This window comes from Arvicola amphibius, chromosome 6 (genome assembly GCF_903992535.2).
Source record: "Arvicola amphibius chromosome 6, mArvAmp1.2, whole genome shotgun sequence".
In the NCBI taxonomy this organism is placed as follows: Eukaryota; Metazoa; Chordata; class Mammalia; order Rodentia; family Cricetidae; genus Arvicola; species Arvicola amphibius.
Genome location: NC_052052.2, coordinates 539,118 through 557,295, shown reverse-complemented (window position 1 = coordinate 557,295; position 18,178 = coordinate 539,118). Strand labels below are relative to the sequence as shown.

Here is an 18,178-nt window from a genome sequence, read left to right as displayed (position 1 = left end):
TGCATTAGAGCAGGACCTCAGCAGCTCTGCTGATGCTGTATACTGCAGACTCTGTCGCTCTTCCTCCGGCATGGATAATGCATCAGGTCAGGCCCACCTCTTGTTCTCCCCTGCTCTGTCAGGTTCTGCAGTTTGCACTCCGTTACCGTCGTTGTGGTATCCACTGTGACTTGGTCTACATTTGATTTCACCAAAGCCACTTCCTGGAAACCCAGGGGACCCTGACCGTGATTTACTTTGTTCTCTGCTATAGTAAAATCTTATCAGGCCATTTGTTAGTCTGCTTTGTGGGGACAGTATTGTAGGACACAAGGGTACTCGGCCCGGTTGGGAACCACTGACGGACCAAAGTGAAGACAGTAAAGTCCAGTGGTGAGTCAGAGTTTACTGGGTTCCTACGGGAGCAGAAGTGACTCAAGAAGACGGAGTGCACTGCACAGCTTACAGGCAGTTCAACGAGCTGGGGAGTCTTTTCCAGGTAGCCTGGCTTGTCTGACAGTCTCTCAGGAGTCCTTACAGCTTGATGAAAGACATGCTCGGGGAGGGACCTAATGAATTTGTCCCACATGACCAGTAACTTTGGTCCAACAGGGTAGGACACATCTTCCACACCTGACTAGAACAATCTAATCAGATGTCAGGCAAGCTGCTTCTGAGGTGAAGTGGACAGAGTGTCTGAGTTGCCCAAGAGTGCCTCCAGGGCCCTAGCACCCACTCTCCAGCTGTTTGGTTATCTTCAATAAAACAAAAGCAAACAAACTCCAAGGGGAGTGACAGGCACCTCAACAGACTGTCAGCTCCATGGCACTGGCGGGGTATGCTAGGTCCTAGAGAGGACGGCCGGTCAGGAGAGATGTATTTCAGGTTTGTTGAAAGGGAAACTAATCACTTCATAACGCTGTGCAGCTTAAGGCTTCATTTTGAGCTGTAAACACGGCCTTTAATTTTTTAAAACTCTCTACTACGTACGATTCCATGTTTTTAGTGCAAGAAGAGTCCAAGTGTTTTACCCTGCCTGGGCCAGAAATGTCATCTACCAGTGGAGAGGATATTTCCACCAGCCCAAAGACCACATCACTGCCTAGGGGCTGTCACCATGACCTTCTATGCAGAGAGGTGTCATCTGGTAGTTTTGCTGTCACGAAGTGGTTCAGAGGGCTCTGAAGGCAGGGATCGTCCAGTGTCAGATGCCCTGGCCATGGAGAGGGGGCTGCGGCTGCTCCTGATCCAGCTGACCGTTTTCCAGCACTTGTGTGGATGACACCATTTACTGTCCCCTCCAACCACATCAGTCTCATCCTCGCAGCCAGTGCTCTTAACAGCTAAGCCCATCTTTCCAGTTCCTCAACCTGCACTTTTCCATGAGGACAGATCTCCCCGCAGCTGTAGCCCAGCAGAGGCCAGCAGGGAGGGTTGAGAACTGGACTAGACCGCGCTGTGATGCTGAGCGCGTGCAACTGTGGGGACGAAGCCGTCCTGCCCCAGTCCCCGCGGAAAGACTCCCTTCTAGAACCCCGGTTCCCGCGGCAGCAGCACCGCAATCTCTTCCGGACCGACCGCTTCCGAGTCCGCCCAGGCCGCGGAGCCGAGTGGGTAACGAGCAGCCCCACCCGAGGCCACTTCCGGCGTCAGCGGCTGACGCGATACAGAGGAACAGGCCGTGCGGCCAATGGGGACGGGGCGGCACTGACGCACAGCCAATGGGCGGAGGCGGAGGCGGGACGGCCGGGCTGGTCGCGAGGAGCCGCCCTCCGGGAAGGGCCCGAAAAAGAATCGGCGGCACAAAATGGCGGCGGCGGCGGCCGGGGCTTCGGTGCTGGCGACCCCCGCGTTGGCGGCCGGGTCTTCCGGCTCGGGGGGAGCCACCCCAGGATCGCAGGGGGTGCTGATCGGTGACAGGCTCTACTCGGGCGTGCTCATCACCCTGGAGAACTGCCTGCTGCCCGACGACAAGCTGCGCTTCACGCCGTCCATGTCGAGCGGTCTCGACAGCGACACGGAGACCGGCCTCCGCGTGGTGGGCTGCGAGCTCATCCAGGCAGCCGGCATCCTGCTCCGCCTGCCGCAGGTAAGGGCGCGGCCGCGAGCGTGGTGGGTAACCGTCCGCCGCGGTCGAGAGTGCCGGCCGGGCCTTTGTTGTCGGCCTGGCCCACGTCCCGGGACCCTGCCCGAGGTCGGAGCCCGAGCCGCACCGCAGCCTTGACGTAATCCCGAGTCCGTGCCTCCGACCTGGCCGCTGACCCGCTCCGAGGGCGGCCCGCGCCCGGGCTTCCCCTCCCCCACGCCCTCGGCCAAGGCCCTTTTACAAACCCCAGGACCGCCCCGCGAGACAGAAGTTCTCGGGGGAAGTGGAATCTGTCCTGGGGGAAAGAACTACACTGGACACTTGAGCTGGGTTGAGTTCTGCCTTCAAAAGTGATGGAATCTTCTCCATCCCTAGGTGGCCATGGCTACAGGGCAGGTGTTGTTCCAGCGGTTCTTTTACACGAAGTCCTTCGTGAAACATTCCATGGAGGTAGGCTTCTCTCTGTTTTATCAGAGAAATGGATTGGGTGGAAACCTGGCTTGTTGTGCTCACTACTTACTTAGTGAACCGAATACCGTCCTGCAAACTTTATACCGTTCTCCCTGGAGGCCTGTCTCTGTACCTTCTGTTTGCTCCTAATAGTTTTTAACGCCCTGGAAGGTCTCAGGTTGGGGAAAAACACCTGTGTCCCAATGTACGTTTCAGCATGTGTCCATGGCTTGTGTTCACCTGGCTTCCAAAATAGAAGAGGCTCCAAGACGAATCAGGGATGTCATCAATGTATTCCATCGCCTTCGGCATCTCAGAGAGAAAAAGTGAGTCCCTTCCAGAGCTGTCAAATGTCTGTCTGTTACTCCAACCTGTGGATTCGCGGTAGTTTGTTCCTGAGTGCCCTGATACCATGGGGCAGTGGTGGGGGAGCACAGTGATAGGATAATTGGCTGTTCTAGCCCTGCTGGAATGCCACCCTGTTGTCCTGTCTGCTCTGTGGTTCTTTACTGAGAACCACCAAGCCCCAGACCAGTGGATCTCACCCTCCGCACTGACAGTGTCTGAGCTGGTGATCCTTTGTTAAGGGAGCTGTCCTAGCATTGTGTTGTGTTTGTCAGCATTCCCGGCCTCCTTACCAGAAACCTTCCTAAGTTCTAGCAGAAATGCCCCTTGGGATGGTCTTTTTTTGATATCTGACCATGCCGTGTAGTTAAATGGCCTGGAAATGTAGATGCGACTGGATTCTCCTCTCATCAGTTCCTTCCCAATCTCCCCTTATGTTCAGATTACATGAGCATGCTTGTCTCCAAGTACTGCTTTTTAAAACACCCTTGGAGAGCTAGCCATGGTGACGCACGCCTTTAATCCTGGCACTCAGGAGGCAGAGGCAGGAGGATGTCTTGAATTTGAGGTCAGCCTGGTCTACAGAACTGGGTGCAAGACAGCCTGGGCTACACAGAGAAACCCTGTCTAGCAAAACAACAAACAAAACCCAACCCACCCTTGGAACAAATCCTGGTGAGTGAGAGTTGGAAATAGGATCAGGAGTTCACGATAGTCTGTCGTCAGCTACATAATGAATTTAAATCAGCCTGAAATATGTAACACAAACATGAGAAGATCCTGTCTCAAATAGGTAAGACCCAAAAGCAGTAGTGAGGTGGCTCAGTAGGTTCTTGTCCTGAATTCACGGTAGGAGAGAATTGACTTCCACAAGTTGTCCTTTGTCCTCCACAGGCACAACCCATAAACCACACAAACAGTATAAATTTTAAAGAATATATGCGCAGGGTTGATGAGATGCTTTGGTGGGTAAATGAGCTGCTGCCAAGCCTGAGGATGTGCATTTGATGCCCAGGTCCCACATGGTGGATGTAGAGGGAGGCAGCTGACTCCAGCAGTTCCCCGTATGAGATTAAGGGAAAGGAAGAAAGAAAGCATCCCCACAAAGCACTGGAAACCATTGTCCCCAGTCATGGACCATACCAGACTTCCTGTTCTTGTTCACAGAAGCCCGTTAGTTTTCTAAACCAGAGTCTTACTGTGTAGCCTTAGTTGGCTTGGCCAGATCAGGCTGGCCTCGCTCAGGTGGCCTGTCTCTGTCCCCAGAGTGCTGGGGTTAGGGAAATGTACCACCATGCCCAGCTTAACAGAAACCCTTTAAAACACAACCTGGTCTCTTTGGTTTGGTTTGGTTTGGGTTTTTTTTTTTTTTTTTTTTTTTTTTTTGGTTTTTCGAGACAGGGTTTCTCTGCAGCTTTTTTAGAGCCTGTCCTGGAACTAGCTCTTGTAGACCAGGCTGGCCTTGAACTCACAGAGATCCGCCTGCCTCTGCCTCCCAAGTGCTGGGATTAAAGGCATGCGCCACCACCGCCCGGCTGGTTTGGGTTTTTGAGACAGGGTTTCTCTGTAGACCTGGCTGATCTCAACTCTCAGATCCATCTGTCTCTGTGATCAAAGGCATACACCACCACACCCAGCTACAACCTGGTCTTCTTTTCAATAGTCTGTCATCTGTGTCTTCAGCTTTCTCACTCAAGAGTTCACCCAGCCTTGGATTGAAACTTGGGGTGCAGGGAGTGGAATCAGTGTCTGTGCTGAACTTGTACAAATTTCTTGTCACTGTTCCTTACAACAGTACTGGGACTATATGTGTATAGCATTTATATTGTTCTAAGTATCACAAAGTACCCAAGTGATTTGAAACATGTGGAGGCTGTAAGTGCCTTGGGGATATGTCACCATTTTGTATAAGAAACGTGAGCATTCATAGGTATTAGAGTAGGTGAAAGTAGTCATGGAACCAGCTCCAGTGTATACTGAGGAGCGACTTTATTGTGCTTTATTGATTCTGTAATTTCCCATCCAGCCAGAAAGGTTGATCTTTTTTCTTGAATCTGACGTGTTATATAGCCCTTGTGCAGAGATTCTGAGATCCTCCACCATATTCAAGAGGTGTGTTGATATACTAGAAAACTATGTGTAGAGACAAGGGGCAGGTTAGTAATAAAGTTACGTAGGGTCTTTCTGGTGAAAAGTGAAGAATGCATAGGTTAGAATTGGGGTTGTAGGACTGTTTTGCGACTTTGCTGAAGGAAGTGACTTGTAGACTTCCGGTCCTGCAGCACTTATCACTTGGTGGAATCGGAAAGAATTTTCTACAGAGCATATGCTTTGTCTTTGCAGGAAACCTGTGCCTCTGGTGCTGGATCAAGAGTACGTTAATTTAAAAAACCAGATTATAAAGGCAGAGAGACGCGTTCTCAAGGAGCTGGGCTTCTGTGTCCATGTGAAGCATCCTCACAAGGTGGGTTCGGCTTGGCACCTGCAGCCAACTAAGCAGTGCTTCAGCTGACTTCCTCTGTGTGCTCCACACCCAACATTCTTATATGGATTCTAGGGATTGTGACGCAGGCACTTTACTGATTGAGCTTTCTCCTTGGCCCTTAAGAGCTAACTTTTAAAAGTTACTTTGAAGGATCTGGAGAGATGGTGCCAGCGATTAAGAGCATTCTGTGCTCTTCCAGAGGTTTTGAGTTCAATTCCCAGCAACCACATGGTGGCTCACAACCATCTGTAATGAGATCTCGTGCCTTCTGATATGTGGATGGAATACTGTATACTTAATAATAAATCTTTTTTTAAAAAAAAGCTTTAATATCTCCTTTGGAAGAACAGAAGAATTCTGAATTCTTTTATTTCAAAGTGAACCAAGTAGTCTATAATATGTGCTGACTAGAAGTGAGTTTATTAGATTGTCTCATGAGTGTCTTATCTAGTGTGGCTAAACTGAAACGTGAAAGCTTCAGGCTTAGCTGAGTGCGGTGGAGCACACTGTAATTTTGGCACTTGGGTAGCAAAAGTCCATGTTTACTTCTGGCCTTGTCATCTTCTCTTGCTTATTTGAGTTTCTGACATTAGATTCTTGATAAATTCTCAACTAAATATTTTAAGTGCTTTTCTTAATGTGCTTAATGTATTTTCATGTTTTGTGCAAGTTGGCTACTGGGGTACAGGGATGCGTAGTGCAGGCAAATCTCTCTGGTGGAAAGAATGAAAATGAGCCACATGGAAAACAAGGCCTTCCATGCCACAGGTGCAGATTGGTCTTCACATATGCACTCTGCCCAACTATAAAAGCACGTAGCAAGCACATCCTAAAAGTTGAGCTGTCTGCCGGACATCGCCAGGAGCTCCCTGGGGTATAGCTTGAGGTTCTTTTGCTGCATGGACACCAAGATCTGAGTTCCGTGTTCTCCAAGTTTTTGTTAATAACTGCCTGACCCATATCTTCCAGATAATCGTTATGTACCTTCAGGTGTTAGAGTGTGAGCGTAATCAACACCTGGTCCAGACTGCATGGTGAGTTGATTTTCCTTGTTTTATGAGACCAGCAAGGGCAGTTCAGGAATGTATTACTTGAGGCACCTGGGCAGTGGGTTGTCATCCCATGACTTGGTTATGGTCTGGAATTGTCTCAGTGCCTCCCCCAAAATGACAGGGACAGTCTTAACGGTAGGTGGCCCATCCACCCCGCCCCTGTATTTCCAATGTTCCCACCCCGTGAGAGTAGTCAGTGCACTTCCCTCTGGGGTTTGCCAGCTGGGTGTAGGAATGTTCTAGGTGGTCGCTCTAATCACAAAATCAGCGGTATTGTTTCCAGGGAACTGAGGGAAGGGAAAGGCTTTTGGTGCAGTCCTGGGTTGGTTTTAGCAGGCATATGCTAGAATGAAGCCTCAAGTAACAGTTAGGTGTTGGGGTATTTTCCCCACAGAATTAAGTCTATGGGGTCATATTGCTGACTGAATTGTCTGGTGCTATGACATGCTTTATAGAGAACCTGTTTTGACTTTTCTTTTCTGTACTCTTTCAATCAAAGGGTAGCCTCTGAGGGTAAGTGACTAAGACTTCTCCTCTGCTGTCCAAGCGCTTTGGTGCAGGGACAGCGGCCGTCTTCAGCCAATCCAGTGCAGGCTCTCCACCGAAGGCTGGCTCTAGACTGGTGGTATGCGTACCTGATAGTATAGTCATGGCCGACTGCTGCTTGTGGTTCTCTGACGATTGTGCTTCTTGTTAATCCTGTCGTGCTTGGTAATTGTATCAATTAGAGTTGATAATTGTCTTGACTTGAATTTTGTTCTTTTAAAACTGCTGTACCTGTACAATAAAGATGCAATACCTTTCTTTTTTAAAAAAAGTATATATTTTATATAAAAATATTTTATATATAAAAATATATATATATGGGGTTGGAGAGATGGCTCAGCGGTTAAGAGCACTGACTGCTCTTCCAGAGGTCCTGAGTTCAATTCCCAGCAACCACGTGGTGGCTCACAACCATCTGTATTGAGATCTGCTGCCCTCTCTGGCCTGCAGGCTTATATGCAGGCAGAACACTGTATACACAATAAATAAATATTTTTTAAAAAATATGTACAGAAAATGGTAAGAACTGAAGTGACAAATTGGCATGGTGAAAATTCAGGCTGTTACTGGATCTTGTCATTATTTCTCCTAAGTTCTACAGTTGCTCTTTTCAGCAGCTTGAGTAGGATTTATTCCAGTAAAGGTATGCATCTTTAAGTTAAACTACTGTAATTTATTTCTGATGTAGCATTAAGTTTAAATACACATTTAAAGGATTTCACTTGTTTTTAGAACTTAAAATAATGGGTTAATATATTTGAATACTAAAAATTCCTTATCAGTAATAAAGTTATTTGTGATATTTGTTAATGTTTACGCTGTTTAGCCACAGAATGGCTCCTGAGAGATGGACAGTGCAGCTTCTTTCTGACTTCTGATGTAGAGTTAATGCTTCCAGGGCCAGCTGCCTCTCATAGACATCTGTAGAACTTATTGTTTAAAATGTCAGAATGGGTTTGAATGTTACCTTCTCTAAGGTTTTAGGACAAAGGTACTGGGTGGGGCAATTAAATCTCATGAGGTACAGCCTGGCGTTAGGGTATGCTGTACCATTATTGGATATGTTGGGCAGTGTATAATATAACCTCTTCTCATGTTTTCTTGTTTTTGCAATGTTGATAAAGCTAGTATACCATTTGGTTATAATCTATAAATTTTAAAGGAATATAAAGAAAATGTAAAAAATTAGCCAATTTTTAAAGAACTTTAACTTTTCTAAAAATGTGAAGTTTTGTACTTACATATATTTTCTAAAGTATTATAGCATTTTTAAGTGTACTTTGTTGACACTTTTAGTGTTTTGTTGCTTTTGTCTGATTTTTATGAATGTTCATTTTAAGACTCCTTGTTGAAATGGGACAGTTTGGAAACGTTCTTTGATAAGACCGAGAAGAGGATTCCCTTGGGTGTTGACCTCCTCTGCATGATGTGCCCATGCATCTGAACTGCACCCAAGGGCCTTTCCCTTTTCCAAGTGGACTCCCTCCCTGGAGCTGTGGCTCAGTCATCTGGAGAAGGACGGGCACAGTGCTGCCTGAAGAGAAGGACACAGGACAGCTTGTCTCGCAGTTTCGAGGCTCATGCTCAGCCTGCTCATTTGAGTTTGCATGTTTCTCTGCACTATGGATTTTGAGCATTTAGATTTCTTTAATCGACTACATTTTAACTACCAAGTAGCATTTTCTTTCCAAGCATTGTGCTTTGCATGATAGCAGGCCAAATATAGAAGGAAAAGTAAAGTTAAAGTCGGTTCTCGTTCATAGCAACACATATTGTTTGACATTCAGCCAGCTTTTTTCCCCCAGTGATTTCTTTCTTTCATGTATTCAGAATGCCCCAGGTATCTCTGGAGATTCCCAGAGTACCCAGCTCAACCCTAGTGTAGAACCCTTAGGAATATCAACCTTTGGTGGCAGGTGGTGGCACAGTTGCCGTAGCATTACAGTCGTCCTGGTCTTCTTTTCAGGAACTACATGAATGACAGCCTTCGCACAGACGTCTTCGTGCGGTTCCAGCCTGAGAGCATTGCTTGTGCCTGTATCTACCTCGCTGCCCGGACACTGGAGGTAAGCATGCGGCTCTCTGGGTTTTAATCTAGACTCTTAGACCTTTCTCCAGCCTCTGGTAAATGTTAATGTGTTTGTCAAACTAGGTTCATTTGCAGCAGAGTTTCTTGGTAAACTGGCAGGCCATTTCAGGTGTTACCCTAAGAATCTTGTTGGCCTTGAAGTGTTTTGGTGAGGGTGGTAGTAGTGGTGGGTTGTTTTTTGGTTTGGTTCGGTTTGGTTTGATTTGATTTGGTTTTTTTTGTTTGTTTGTTTGGTTGGTTTGGTTTGGTTTTTTTGTTTTGTTTTTTTGTTTTATTTTGTTTTTTGTTTTTGTTTTTGGAGATAGGGCTGTCTTCAGACTCACAGAGATCCAGTCTCTGCTCCTGAGTGGTAGGATTAAAGATGTGGGTGTGCACCACCATACCTGGCATTGGGGTTCCTAAGGAAAGCAAGTGACATGATTACTTCTGTGTTCACAGATCCCTTTACCCAATCGTCCGCATTGGTTTCTTTTGTTTGGAGCAACTGAAGAAGAAATTCAAGAAATCTGCTTTAAAATCCTGCAGCTTTATACACGGAAAAAGGTTCCTCTGTGGTTTTGTATGGATTAATTGCTTGTGTTTGGCCAGAAGCATTTGGTTCTGAATGGATGGGTGATTCTGCCTTTCAGGTTGATCTGACACACCTAGAAAGTGAGGTGGAGAAGAGAAAGCAAGCCATCGGAGAGGCCAAGGCTCGAGCGAGGGGGCTGCTCCCAGGGAGTGCTCCAGTTCTGGGCAGTGCTGCAGGGTTCTCACCTGCTTCCAAGCTGGGTGCGTGTTGAGAGTTTGTTCCTCACAAGGGAGCGGTTGGTAACCTGACTTTTGGTTTGGGGGTATGTGGTATTGCCTGTGAGATACCTCCTGGAGTTGATTGCAGCTTATCTCAACAGTACTCTGGCATTGGAATCCCTAGCAGTCTGTTAGTGATCCTTAAAATAAGTCAGAGTGGCCCCAAGGATTGTTTTCATATTAAGAGATCTGTCTGGAAACTGGTGGTGCACCCCTTTAATCCAACACTCGGGAGACAGAGCCAGGTGATTTACAGAGCGAGTTCCAGGACAGGCTCCAAAGCTATACAGAGAGACCCTGTTTAAAAAAACAAAAATAAAAAGAAAGAAATATGGGCAGCCTTTCTGAAATGCTGTTTGTTTTTGTTTGTTTCTTTTTTTAACTGTAGTGAGGAGCTGCAGGTTGCGTTCCTGCGGCCCAGTTCCCGGCCTCCTGACTAGCTTATACCTCGAAATAACATCACACAAACTGTATTCTTTTAACCATATCTACCAAGTTGGCTTATGTTCTCTCCCCCCATACACACACACCACACACACACAGTTTCTTTGTAACAGCTCTGACTGTCCAGCTGTTCTGAAGCAAACTTTGTGGACCAGGCTGCCCTGTCTCCTGAGTACTAGGATTAAAGGCATGCGCCACCCCCACCCAGCTAAATTTTTAAATTTAGAGTCTATGATTACATTGTTAGAACATAGAATACTCATTCCCTGATCCCTGGGCAAAATAGGTCTGAACAGAAGGCTTGACTGTGTCTTGTGTGTATTTTCATTCTGGGCTCCAGGGTAGTTAGTTAGTAGTTAGTTAGTTACAAATGGTCTTGTCTTGCTTTGCTAGTATGTTTATTTTGACTTTTGTGTTTCAAGATAGGATTTTTTTAATGTAGCTTTGGAACCTATCCTGGAACTAGTCTAGTATATTTCTTTTTTCTTTCTTTCTTTCTTTCTTTCTTTCTTTCTTTCTTTCTTTCTTTCTTTCTTTCTTTTGGTTTTTTCATTTTTCTCTGTGTAACGGTGCTAGCTGTCTTGGAACTAGCTCATTTATTTATTTGCTTGTTTGTTTATTTGTTTATTTATTATGTGTGCGGCATTCCTTCCATGTATGTCTGCAGGCCAGAAGAGGGCACCAGACCCCATTACAGATGGTTGTGAGCCACCATATGGTTGCTGGGAATTGAATTCAGGACCTTTGGAAGAGCAGGCAATGCTCTTAACCTTTGAGCCATCTCTCCAGCCCCGGAACTAGCTCTTATAGACCAGGCTGGCCTTGAACTCACAGAGATCTGCCTGCCACGGTCTCCCAAGTGCTGGGATTAAAGGTGTGCACCACCACCACCTGGCTCTAGTATATTTCTTATTGAAGAAATTTCTGATTATGGCTTTAATTTCTTGTTAGGTTCAGTAGAATCCCCCAAAGAAGGTAAAGGAAACAAGTCTTCCCCAGTCTCTGTGAAGAATGCCAAACGGAAAGTGGAGGGCCCAAAGAAAGCCAAGGCAGACAGCCCTGTGAATGGGTAAGATGCTTGTGTCTGCCTAGGTAGACATTGGAGGCTAAAGATACTGCAGGTCTCTAACTACTCCGCTTCTGTGTGCAGCTTGCCCAAAGGGCACGAGAGTCGCAGTCAAAGCAGGAGCCGTGAACAGAGCTACTCAAGATCCCCGTCCCGGTCTGCTTCTCCGAAGAGAAGGTGTGTGCCTGGGGCTTGCCCATGAGACTCTAACCTGTTTTCTTAGGATAGTAAGAGAGCACATATAGATGTCTCTTACAATAATGTAGACACTGGCTCTTTATTATTATTATTATTATTAATTTTATTTGAGACGGGTTTTTTTCTGTGTAACCCTAGCTGTCTTGAAACTTACTCTGTAGAGCAGGCTGCCTCCCAAGTTTGGGCATTACAGGAGTGTGCCGTCACACCCAGCGGGACAGGGGCTCCTAACCTGATGTGGTTCTTCTTTCTCTGAATTTAAGATTCTTTGTGGCCAAGTGGTAGTGGTAAATGTCTTTAATCCCAGCCTTTGGGAGAAAGAGGCAGTCAGATAGGTAAGTTTGAGGCCAACTTGGTCTACAGAGCGGTCTGCAAGGCAAGATAGCCAGGGCGCAGAGAAAAAAGAAACAAAACAAACAAAAAAGCCAGCTCCTCTGCTTTGTTAGGGCTTGGCTAGGATCACAAGCATGTTTTTCTTTCACAGGAAAAGTGATAGTGGCTCTACCTCGGGTGGGTCCAAGTCACAGAGTCGTTCTCGGAGCCGCAGTGACTCTCCTCCAAGACAGGTGCACCGTGGTGCTCCCTACAAAGGCTCAGAAGTACGGGCCTCCCGGAAAGCAAAGGACTGCAAGTACCTCACCCAGAAGCCACACAAGTCTCGTAGCCGGAGCTCCTCTCGTTCTCGAAGCCGGTCACGAGAGCGGACAGACAATTCTGGAAAATACAAGAAGAAAAGTCATTACTATAGAGATCAAAGACGGGAGCGCTCAAGATCCTATGAGCGCACAGGCCATCGCTATGAGCGGGACCACCCTGCACACAGCAGACATCGGAGGTGAGACAAAGTTCCTGGTGGCTGCCCTGGTCCCTCCCTGTTGGGCACACCTTGGCTTCAGTGGCCTTGTAGCATGATGTTTTTTGGAAGTGTTTTCAACTGGACCTTGAGGTGAATTTAACTGATAGGACGGCGAGCAAGGTACCCTTCAGGCTGGCCTGGGGAGTGCTGCACACCTGTCCCAGTTGGAGGTGCACCTCAGCTGCAGATCTTCAGGTAACTGGATGAACAGCAGAGGCACTCGTCCCCATTGGCGTGGCTTGGTGCTATTGATGAGCTGTCACTTCACTCCTAAACAGATACTCAATTACGTAAAGCCAAGAAAGATGATTTTCACATGTTTGCCTATATTAGGTTATACTTGTGTACATATTCTCCAGTGTTTCACAATGAGAAAATGGCCTTAATAGCCCCTTATTCTCTATTCGCGTTGTAAATAAACATGTGCTTAATACAAGTGAAAGCTAGATATGAAAACTCAGAATTTGAATTCTGTTAGCTTAACACTTGTATAGAGAATTCTGATTTTTAAAATGTGAAGGTATTTAGGTCTGTGTTGAAAGTCATATATTTTTATCTGTGCAATGCTGAGTGCAGGCCACCAGCTCTAGAGAAATTTTATGAGGTTGAATAAACACAATTCTCAGGACACTTGGGATGTAAGATGTGGGCTGTTATTCTGCCTGTTTTCTTATGTGCATGCCTGGGGTGGCTGTGGACTCAGGATGGTGGGAGTGTGTGTAGCTGTGCACTGCCAGCTTAGCTGTTCTAGGGGAAATGTGACTGTATATCTCTGATCTTTACTCCCAGTTCTCATTAAAGGATTGGATTTTGTATTAAGCTCCGTGCCTTCCTGAAACCATCTGCCCTTAGAGATGAAAGGCTGTTTTCTGGAGTGCACCAGGAGGGGAGAGATGACATCAGTGTACAGCTGAAGAGCTTCAGGCTAGGGTCATGGTGTATCATAGCTTACCGTTTGTATTTAAGTACAGGGACAGCCAAGAATAGGGCTCTTGGGTTCAGAGCTGAGATCTGAACCTCTGTGGACAGTGGGACAGGAAAGATGAGCAGGCCTATTCTTTTGGTGAATATTGCCTGTCAAAATATACTGGACTAGCTCCTAGAGACAAGTATGGGCCTGTTCCGCATAGACTACTCTACCCTCAGCCAGAACTTCAGTACATCCTGGTAGCCTGCATATACTTTGAGTAGCATTGTTGGCTAGTCAAATCCTGCTCAGGCCAGCTTCCTGGTTCCCTGTCACTTCACAAGTAGCCTGTGGGTCAACTCTACTGCAGTGGCTCCCCGGTCATGGTGACCATTGAGACCAGTACAGTTTCAGCAAGGTATTTGTGGACCCTTGACAAGAGAAAACAGTTCATCCTGGTAGCCCCTATCTGAGGGTGGTATGATCAACCCATCCCTCCCTCTAAGGCGGTTGCGACCCCTTTGGGGTGAAACAACCCTTTCACGGGGTCACACAAGACCATTGGAGTAGCAATAAAAATAGTTTTGATTGGGGTCACCATAATGTGAGGAATTGTATTAAAGGGAATTTAGGAAGCATTAGGAAGGTTAAGAATCACTGTTCTAAGGGAATCCATGTAACATAGGGTACAAAAGCCACTGTTTACCTTGTTCATATACTCTTTAAGAATCCTCCCGCTGGGCTGGAGAGATGGCTCAGTGGTTAAGAGCTTTGCCTGCTCTTTCAAATGGTCCTGAGTTCAATTCCCAGCAACCACATGTGCTCACAACCATCTGTAATGAGATTTGGTGCCCTCTTCTGGCCTGCAGGGACACATGCAGGCAGAACACTGAATAAATAATAAATAAATAAATCTTTAAAAAAAAAAAGAATCCTCCTGCCTGCTACTGGAGAGATGGCTCAGCGGTTGAGAGCACTGACTGTTCTTCCAAAGGTCCTGAGTTCAATTCCCAGCAACCACAAACGTCTATAATGAGATCTGGTGCCCTCTTCTGGCCTGCAGACATATATGCAGGCAAAGCACTATATACATAATAAATCAATCTTAAAAGAGTATTTTATTTTATTTAGTTATAAACTGATTGGCCCATTATTCTTATCTGTGTTAGCCATGTGGCTCAGCACCTTATTCAGCAGGGCAGGCCACATCTTGTTTCTTCGATGTCTGGACAGGACTGGGGTGGAATGGGCTTCCTCCTTCCCAGAATTCTTCTGTTCTCATCGACCCACCTCTACTTAAGAGTATTTAAAAAACAAAAAGAATCCTATGGTTCAGGCACAGTGATGCTATTGTGCAGTGGTCACTTTATTTGATGCAGGAGACACTTCAGCTTTTTCATCATGTATAATATTCCAGTAACATTTAGATCTTACATAATAGTAAGAAAAACCACATAACAGTATGTTTTGTTTTAGAATATTTCCCTTGAGTTTAATTAAGAAGGGGTTTCTAGGGCTGGAGAAATGGCTCAGAAGTTTAAGAGCACTAGCTATTCTTCCAGAGGTCATGAGTTCAATTCCCAGCAACCACATGGTGCCTCCCAGGTACCTATAATGAGATCTGATGCCCTCTTCTGGCATACAGGCATGCAGAACGCTGTATACATAATAAATAAATAAATATTAAAAAAAATAAAGAAGGGGTTTCTAGCTGGACAGTGGTGGTGCACGCCTTTAGTCCCAGCACTCGGGAGACAGAGACAGGCAGATCTCTGAGTTTGAGGCCAGCCTGGTCTACTAGAGCTAGTTCCAGGACAGGCTCCAAAGCTGCAGAGAGGCCCCCCCCAAAAAGAAAAAACCTATCTTGAACCCCGTCCTTACCCACCAAAAAAAGATACAGGTTGGGGCTTCTGCGCCCCAATACTAGGGCTCGTTTTTTTGTTTGTTTGGGGGGTTTTTTGTTTGTTTTACTTTTTAATTTTTCTAATTTAACTTTATGTGCTTTAATGTGGAATTCCCTTCTGTATACTGTAAATGTGTTTTATTACCATTGGCTAATTTAAAAAGGTACTTTGGCCTATGGCAGAGCAGAATGTAGGCAGGCTGGAAAAGATATAGAGAGAAGGCAGAGTCGGGGATGCCCCACCGGAAACTTACCAGTAGGCCACAGCCTCGTGGTGATACACAGATTTATAGAAATGGATTAAGATGTAAGAGTTAGTTGATAAGAAGCCTGAGCTAATAAGCCAAACAGTATTATAATTAGTATAATTTCTGTGTGATTATTTGGGTCTTGGTGGCCAGGAAACAAATGAGCAACAAATGTAGTCTCTGACTACAGTGCTTTGATATTTTGCCATGGGTGCTGGGTCCCCTGGAACTAGAGTTACAGATACTTGTGAGCTGCCATATGGGTGCTGGGAATCGAACCCGGGTCCTCAGGAAGAGCAGTCAGTGCTTTTAACTGCTGTAATACAGGCAGGCCCTACTGTGGGCCTGCCTTTGACCACTCACATTCTTAAAGCTCCTCTATTCTCTAAAAGAAAACAAAGACACACACCCTCCCCCCAAATCTTCTATCAGTGATTTTTCTTTTAGACAGGGTTTTGCTTTGTGTACCAAGTTGACCTAGAACTTAGAGATCACCTTCCTCTGCTTGCTGAGTGCTAGCATTGAAGGCACACTGTGATCTATCTGATCTGGGTGTTGGGAACAAACTAAAATCCTATAGAAGAGTAGGAGGTGCTCTTAACTTCAATACCACCAGTGCTTTTTCTTCAGATTTTTGTGAAGAATTGATCTTTGTGGTTCCAGTTGGCTCATCCCAACAGTACCATCTCACGGTACCACAGATATGTACCCATATTTCAATGCCACCATGACCAAGCAGCTGTCCTACCCTGACCTGGCCCCTTCTGTTTTGGCCTGGGGCCTGTTGAGGCATAGGGATCTTAAAAGTCTGGCATTTCTCACCTCCCTGAAGAGCAGAGTATTTTTGTTTTGATTTGAGACAGGGTTTCTCTGTAACTTTAGTGCCTCTCCTGTAGACCAGGCTGGCCTCAAACTCACAGCGATCCACCTGCCTCTGCCTCCTGAGTGCTCGGATTAAAGGCTTGCGCCACCACCATCATCACCAAGGACCAGTTTTATAAGTGGAGACTGCTTGTTCATTTCCCAGCCACCCAGACCCGAATAATCACACAGAAACTATATTAACTACAGTGCTGTTTAGCATGTTAGCTCAGGCTTATTAACTAACTTTACATCTTAACCCGTTTCTATTTATATTTTACCACAAGGCTTATGGTTTTGCTACCTCTTGCTTCTTGGTCTTTCCTTGACTCTGCCTACTCTCCCTCTAGATCTTTTCCAGCCTGGCTATATTCTGCCCTGCCATAGGCCAGAGCAGCTTTATTCATTAACCAATAAGAGCAACACATATACAGAAGGACACCCAACTTCGGAATGGGGAAAGAAGATGGTCGGAATTGATCTTGCCCTTTCTCCTATTGGTCCCTGACCCCTAGGAGGCACTGTCTTCATCTGGATTGTTCTCAACATGATCACCTCTCTAATGGATCTTTGGTTAGGCCTTCCGTTTTCATCTAATTAGATAAAGTGCGGGAAATAAACAGTTGGCCATGTTGAGGCGTGGACGCACCAAGATGAAGGCTGGAGTCTAGAGGGCACCATTTTGCCCTTTGTGGCTAAACCCAGGCAGGGAAGAGGCTGGGACCTGAAGATACTCTTGATGTTCATAAACCTTTGTGTTTGGGTTAGTGCAGCGTATGGCTCAGTGGGTTAAGTGCTTACCACACAAGCCTGACAATCTGAATCAGGTCCCTGAGAGCAGACTCGACAAAGTTATCCTCTGATCTCTACATGTGTGCTGTGGCATGTGTGCACAGTATGCCTCCTCTCCCTCAGCACCATCAGAAATGACTAAACCTTCCTATCTCACGCATCGCCTCTGGACCTCAGTTACGGAGCTGGGACTAGAACCTGCCTTTTCTGCCCTCGTTGGTTTATTATGCTCCTACCACTAACTATAAGCTAGGTTAGTACCTGGGGAAGACACACTTGGCCACTTCTTGCTAATATTACCCAGAGATCCCCTCATGCAAAGCATAAGCAGTTCCTCAAATGAAGGAGTTCTTGAGTCTTACACAGACCTTTCCTAAAGCGGGTGCCCCTGTCTATCAGGGCCAACCAGCCTTTCTGGGTGAGGAAGGTGTATGGAATGCTAGACTCTCGCTGTGGGAAGCAGCACCCATATTCCACAGAGGCTGCTTTAGGTTTTGGGGTAAAAAGTAAACAAGTGAGCTAACAGGAGGCAGGCGGAGCGTTGTGAGTTCGAGGCCAGCCCCGTCTATTGAGCGAGTTCCAGGACAACCAGGGATCTGTTACACAGAGAAACCCTGTCTGGAAAAATAGCAATTAACGTGAGAGCCTTCCCCTCCCCCCAAAACCAAAGTACACTATTGGAGCTTGTTTGGTTTAGGAATGGTCCATATAGGATTTAGGACCTAACTTGAGATTGGTGGGAAGAGGTGGCTGTCAAAGGGATGAGGCAGTATGTTCAGGAACAGCACCAAGCCCTGCGACCATGTTCCTAAACCATCTCCAGCCCTAACAGCAGCTCCAAACACTTTCGCCGCTGCCTTACGTCAATTCCGCGGTCCTGCCGGCCCGGGGGAGACGAAGCAACAAAAACACTGCTAGAGGTCACGCGTGCGCAGAGAGCACCGTCGGGGATTGCGGACGGACAGAGTGTTCGGTGGCTTTCTTGCCCGGAACTGACGTACTGCTGGAGAACTGGGGCGGAGGGATGGCTTGCAGGCGCCCGGGAAACGCGTCGACGCCGAGTCGGGCGCCAGAGGGCGCCG

The 18,178-nt window shown here is 46.6% G+C and overlaps 1 protein-coding gene across 3 annotated transcripts; it reads left to right on the top strand.

Annotated features, from left to right (window-relative positions):
• The first annotated feature begins 1,018 nt into the window (after window positions 1-1,018).
• Ccnl2 (cyclin L2) lies at window positions 1,019-13,204 on the top strand. 3 transcript variants are annotated; one of them, XM_038332587.1, is made up of 11 exons: window positions 1,737-2,068; window positions 2,441-2,515; window positions 2,732-2,841; window positions 5,204-5,324; window positions 6,315-6,379; window positions 8,910-9,009; window positions 9,471-9,575; window positions 9,662-9,803; window positions 11,217-11,334; window positions 11,416-11,508; window positions 12,014-13,204. In XM_038332587.1, the coding sequence occupies exons 1-11, from the start codon at window positions 1,787-1,789 to the stop codon at window positions 12,366-12,368; spliced, it is 1,566 nt and encodes a 521-aa protein (XP_038188515.1). In that variant the 5' UTR covers window positions 1,737-1,786; the 3' UTR covers window positions 12,369-13,204. The 3 variants fall into 3 exon arrangements, with proteins under 3 accessions (XP_038188517.1, XP_038188515.1, XP_038188516.1); XM_038332588.1 differs by lacking the exons at window positions 1,737-2,068; window positions 2,441-2,515; window positions 2,732-2,841; window positions 5,204-5,324; window positions 6,315-6,379 and adding an exon at window positions 6,897-6,910; XM_038332589.2 differs by lacking the exons at window positions 8,910-9,009; window positions 9,471-9,575; window positions 9,662-9,803; ... (1 more) ...; window positions 11,416-11,508; window positions 12,014-13,204 and adding an exon at window positions 6,897-7,316 and having other exon boundaries at window positions 1,019-2,068.
• The last annotated feature ends 4,974 nt before the right edge of the window (window positions 13,205-18,178 follow it).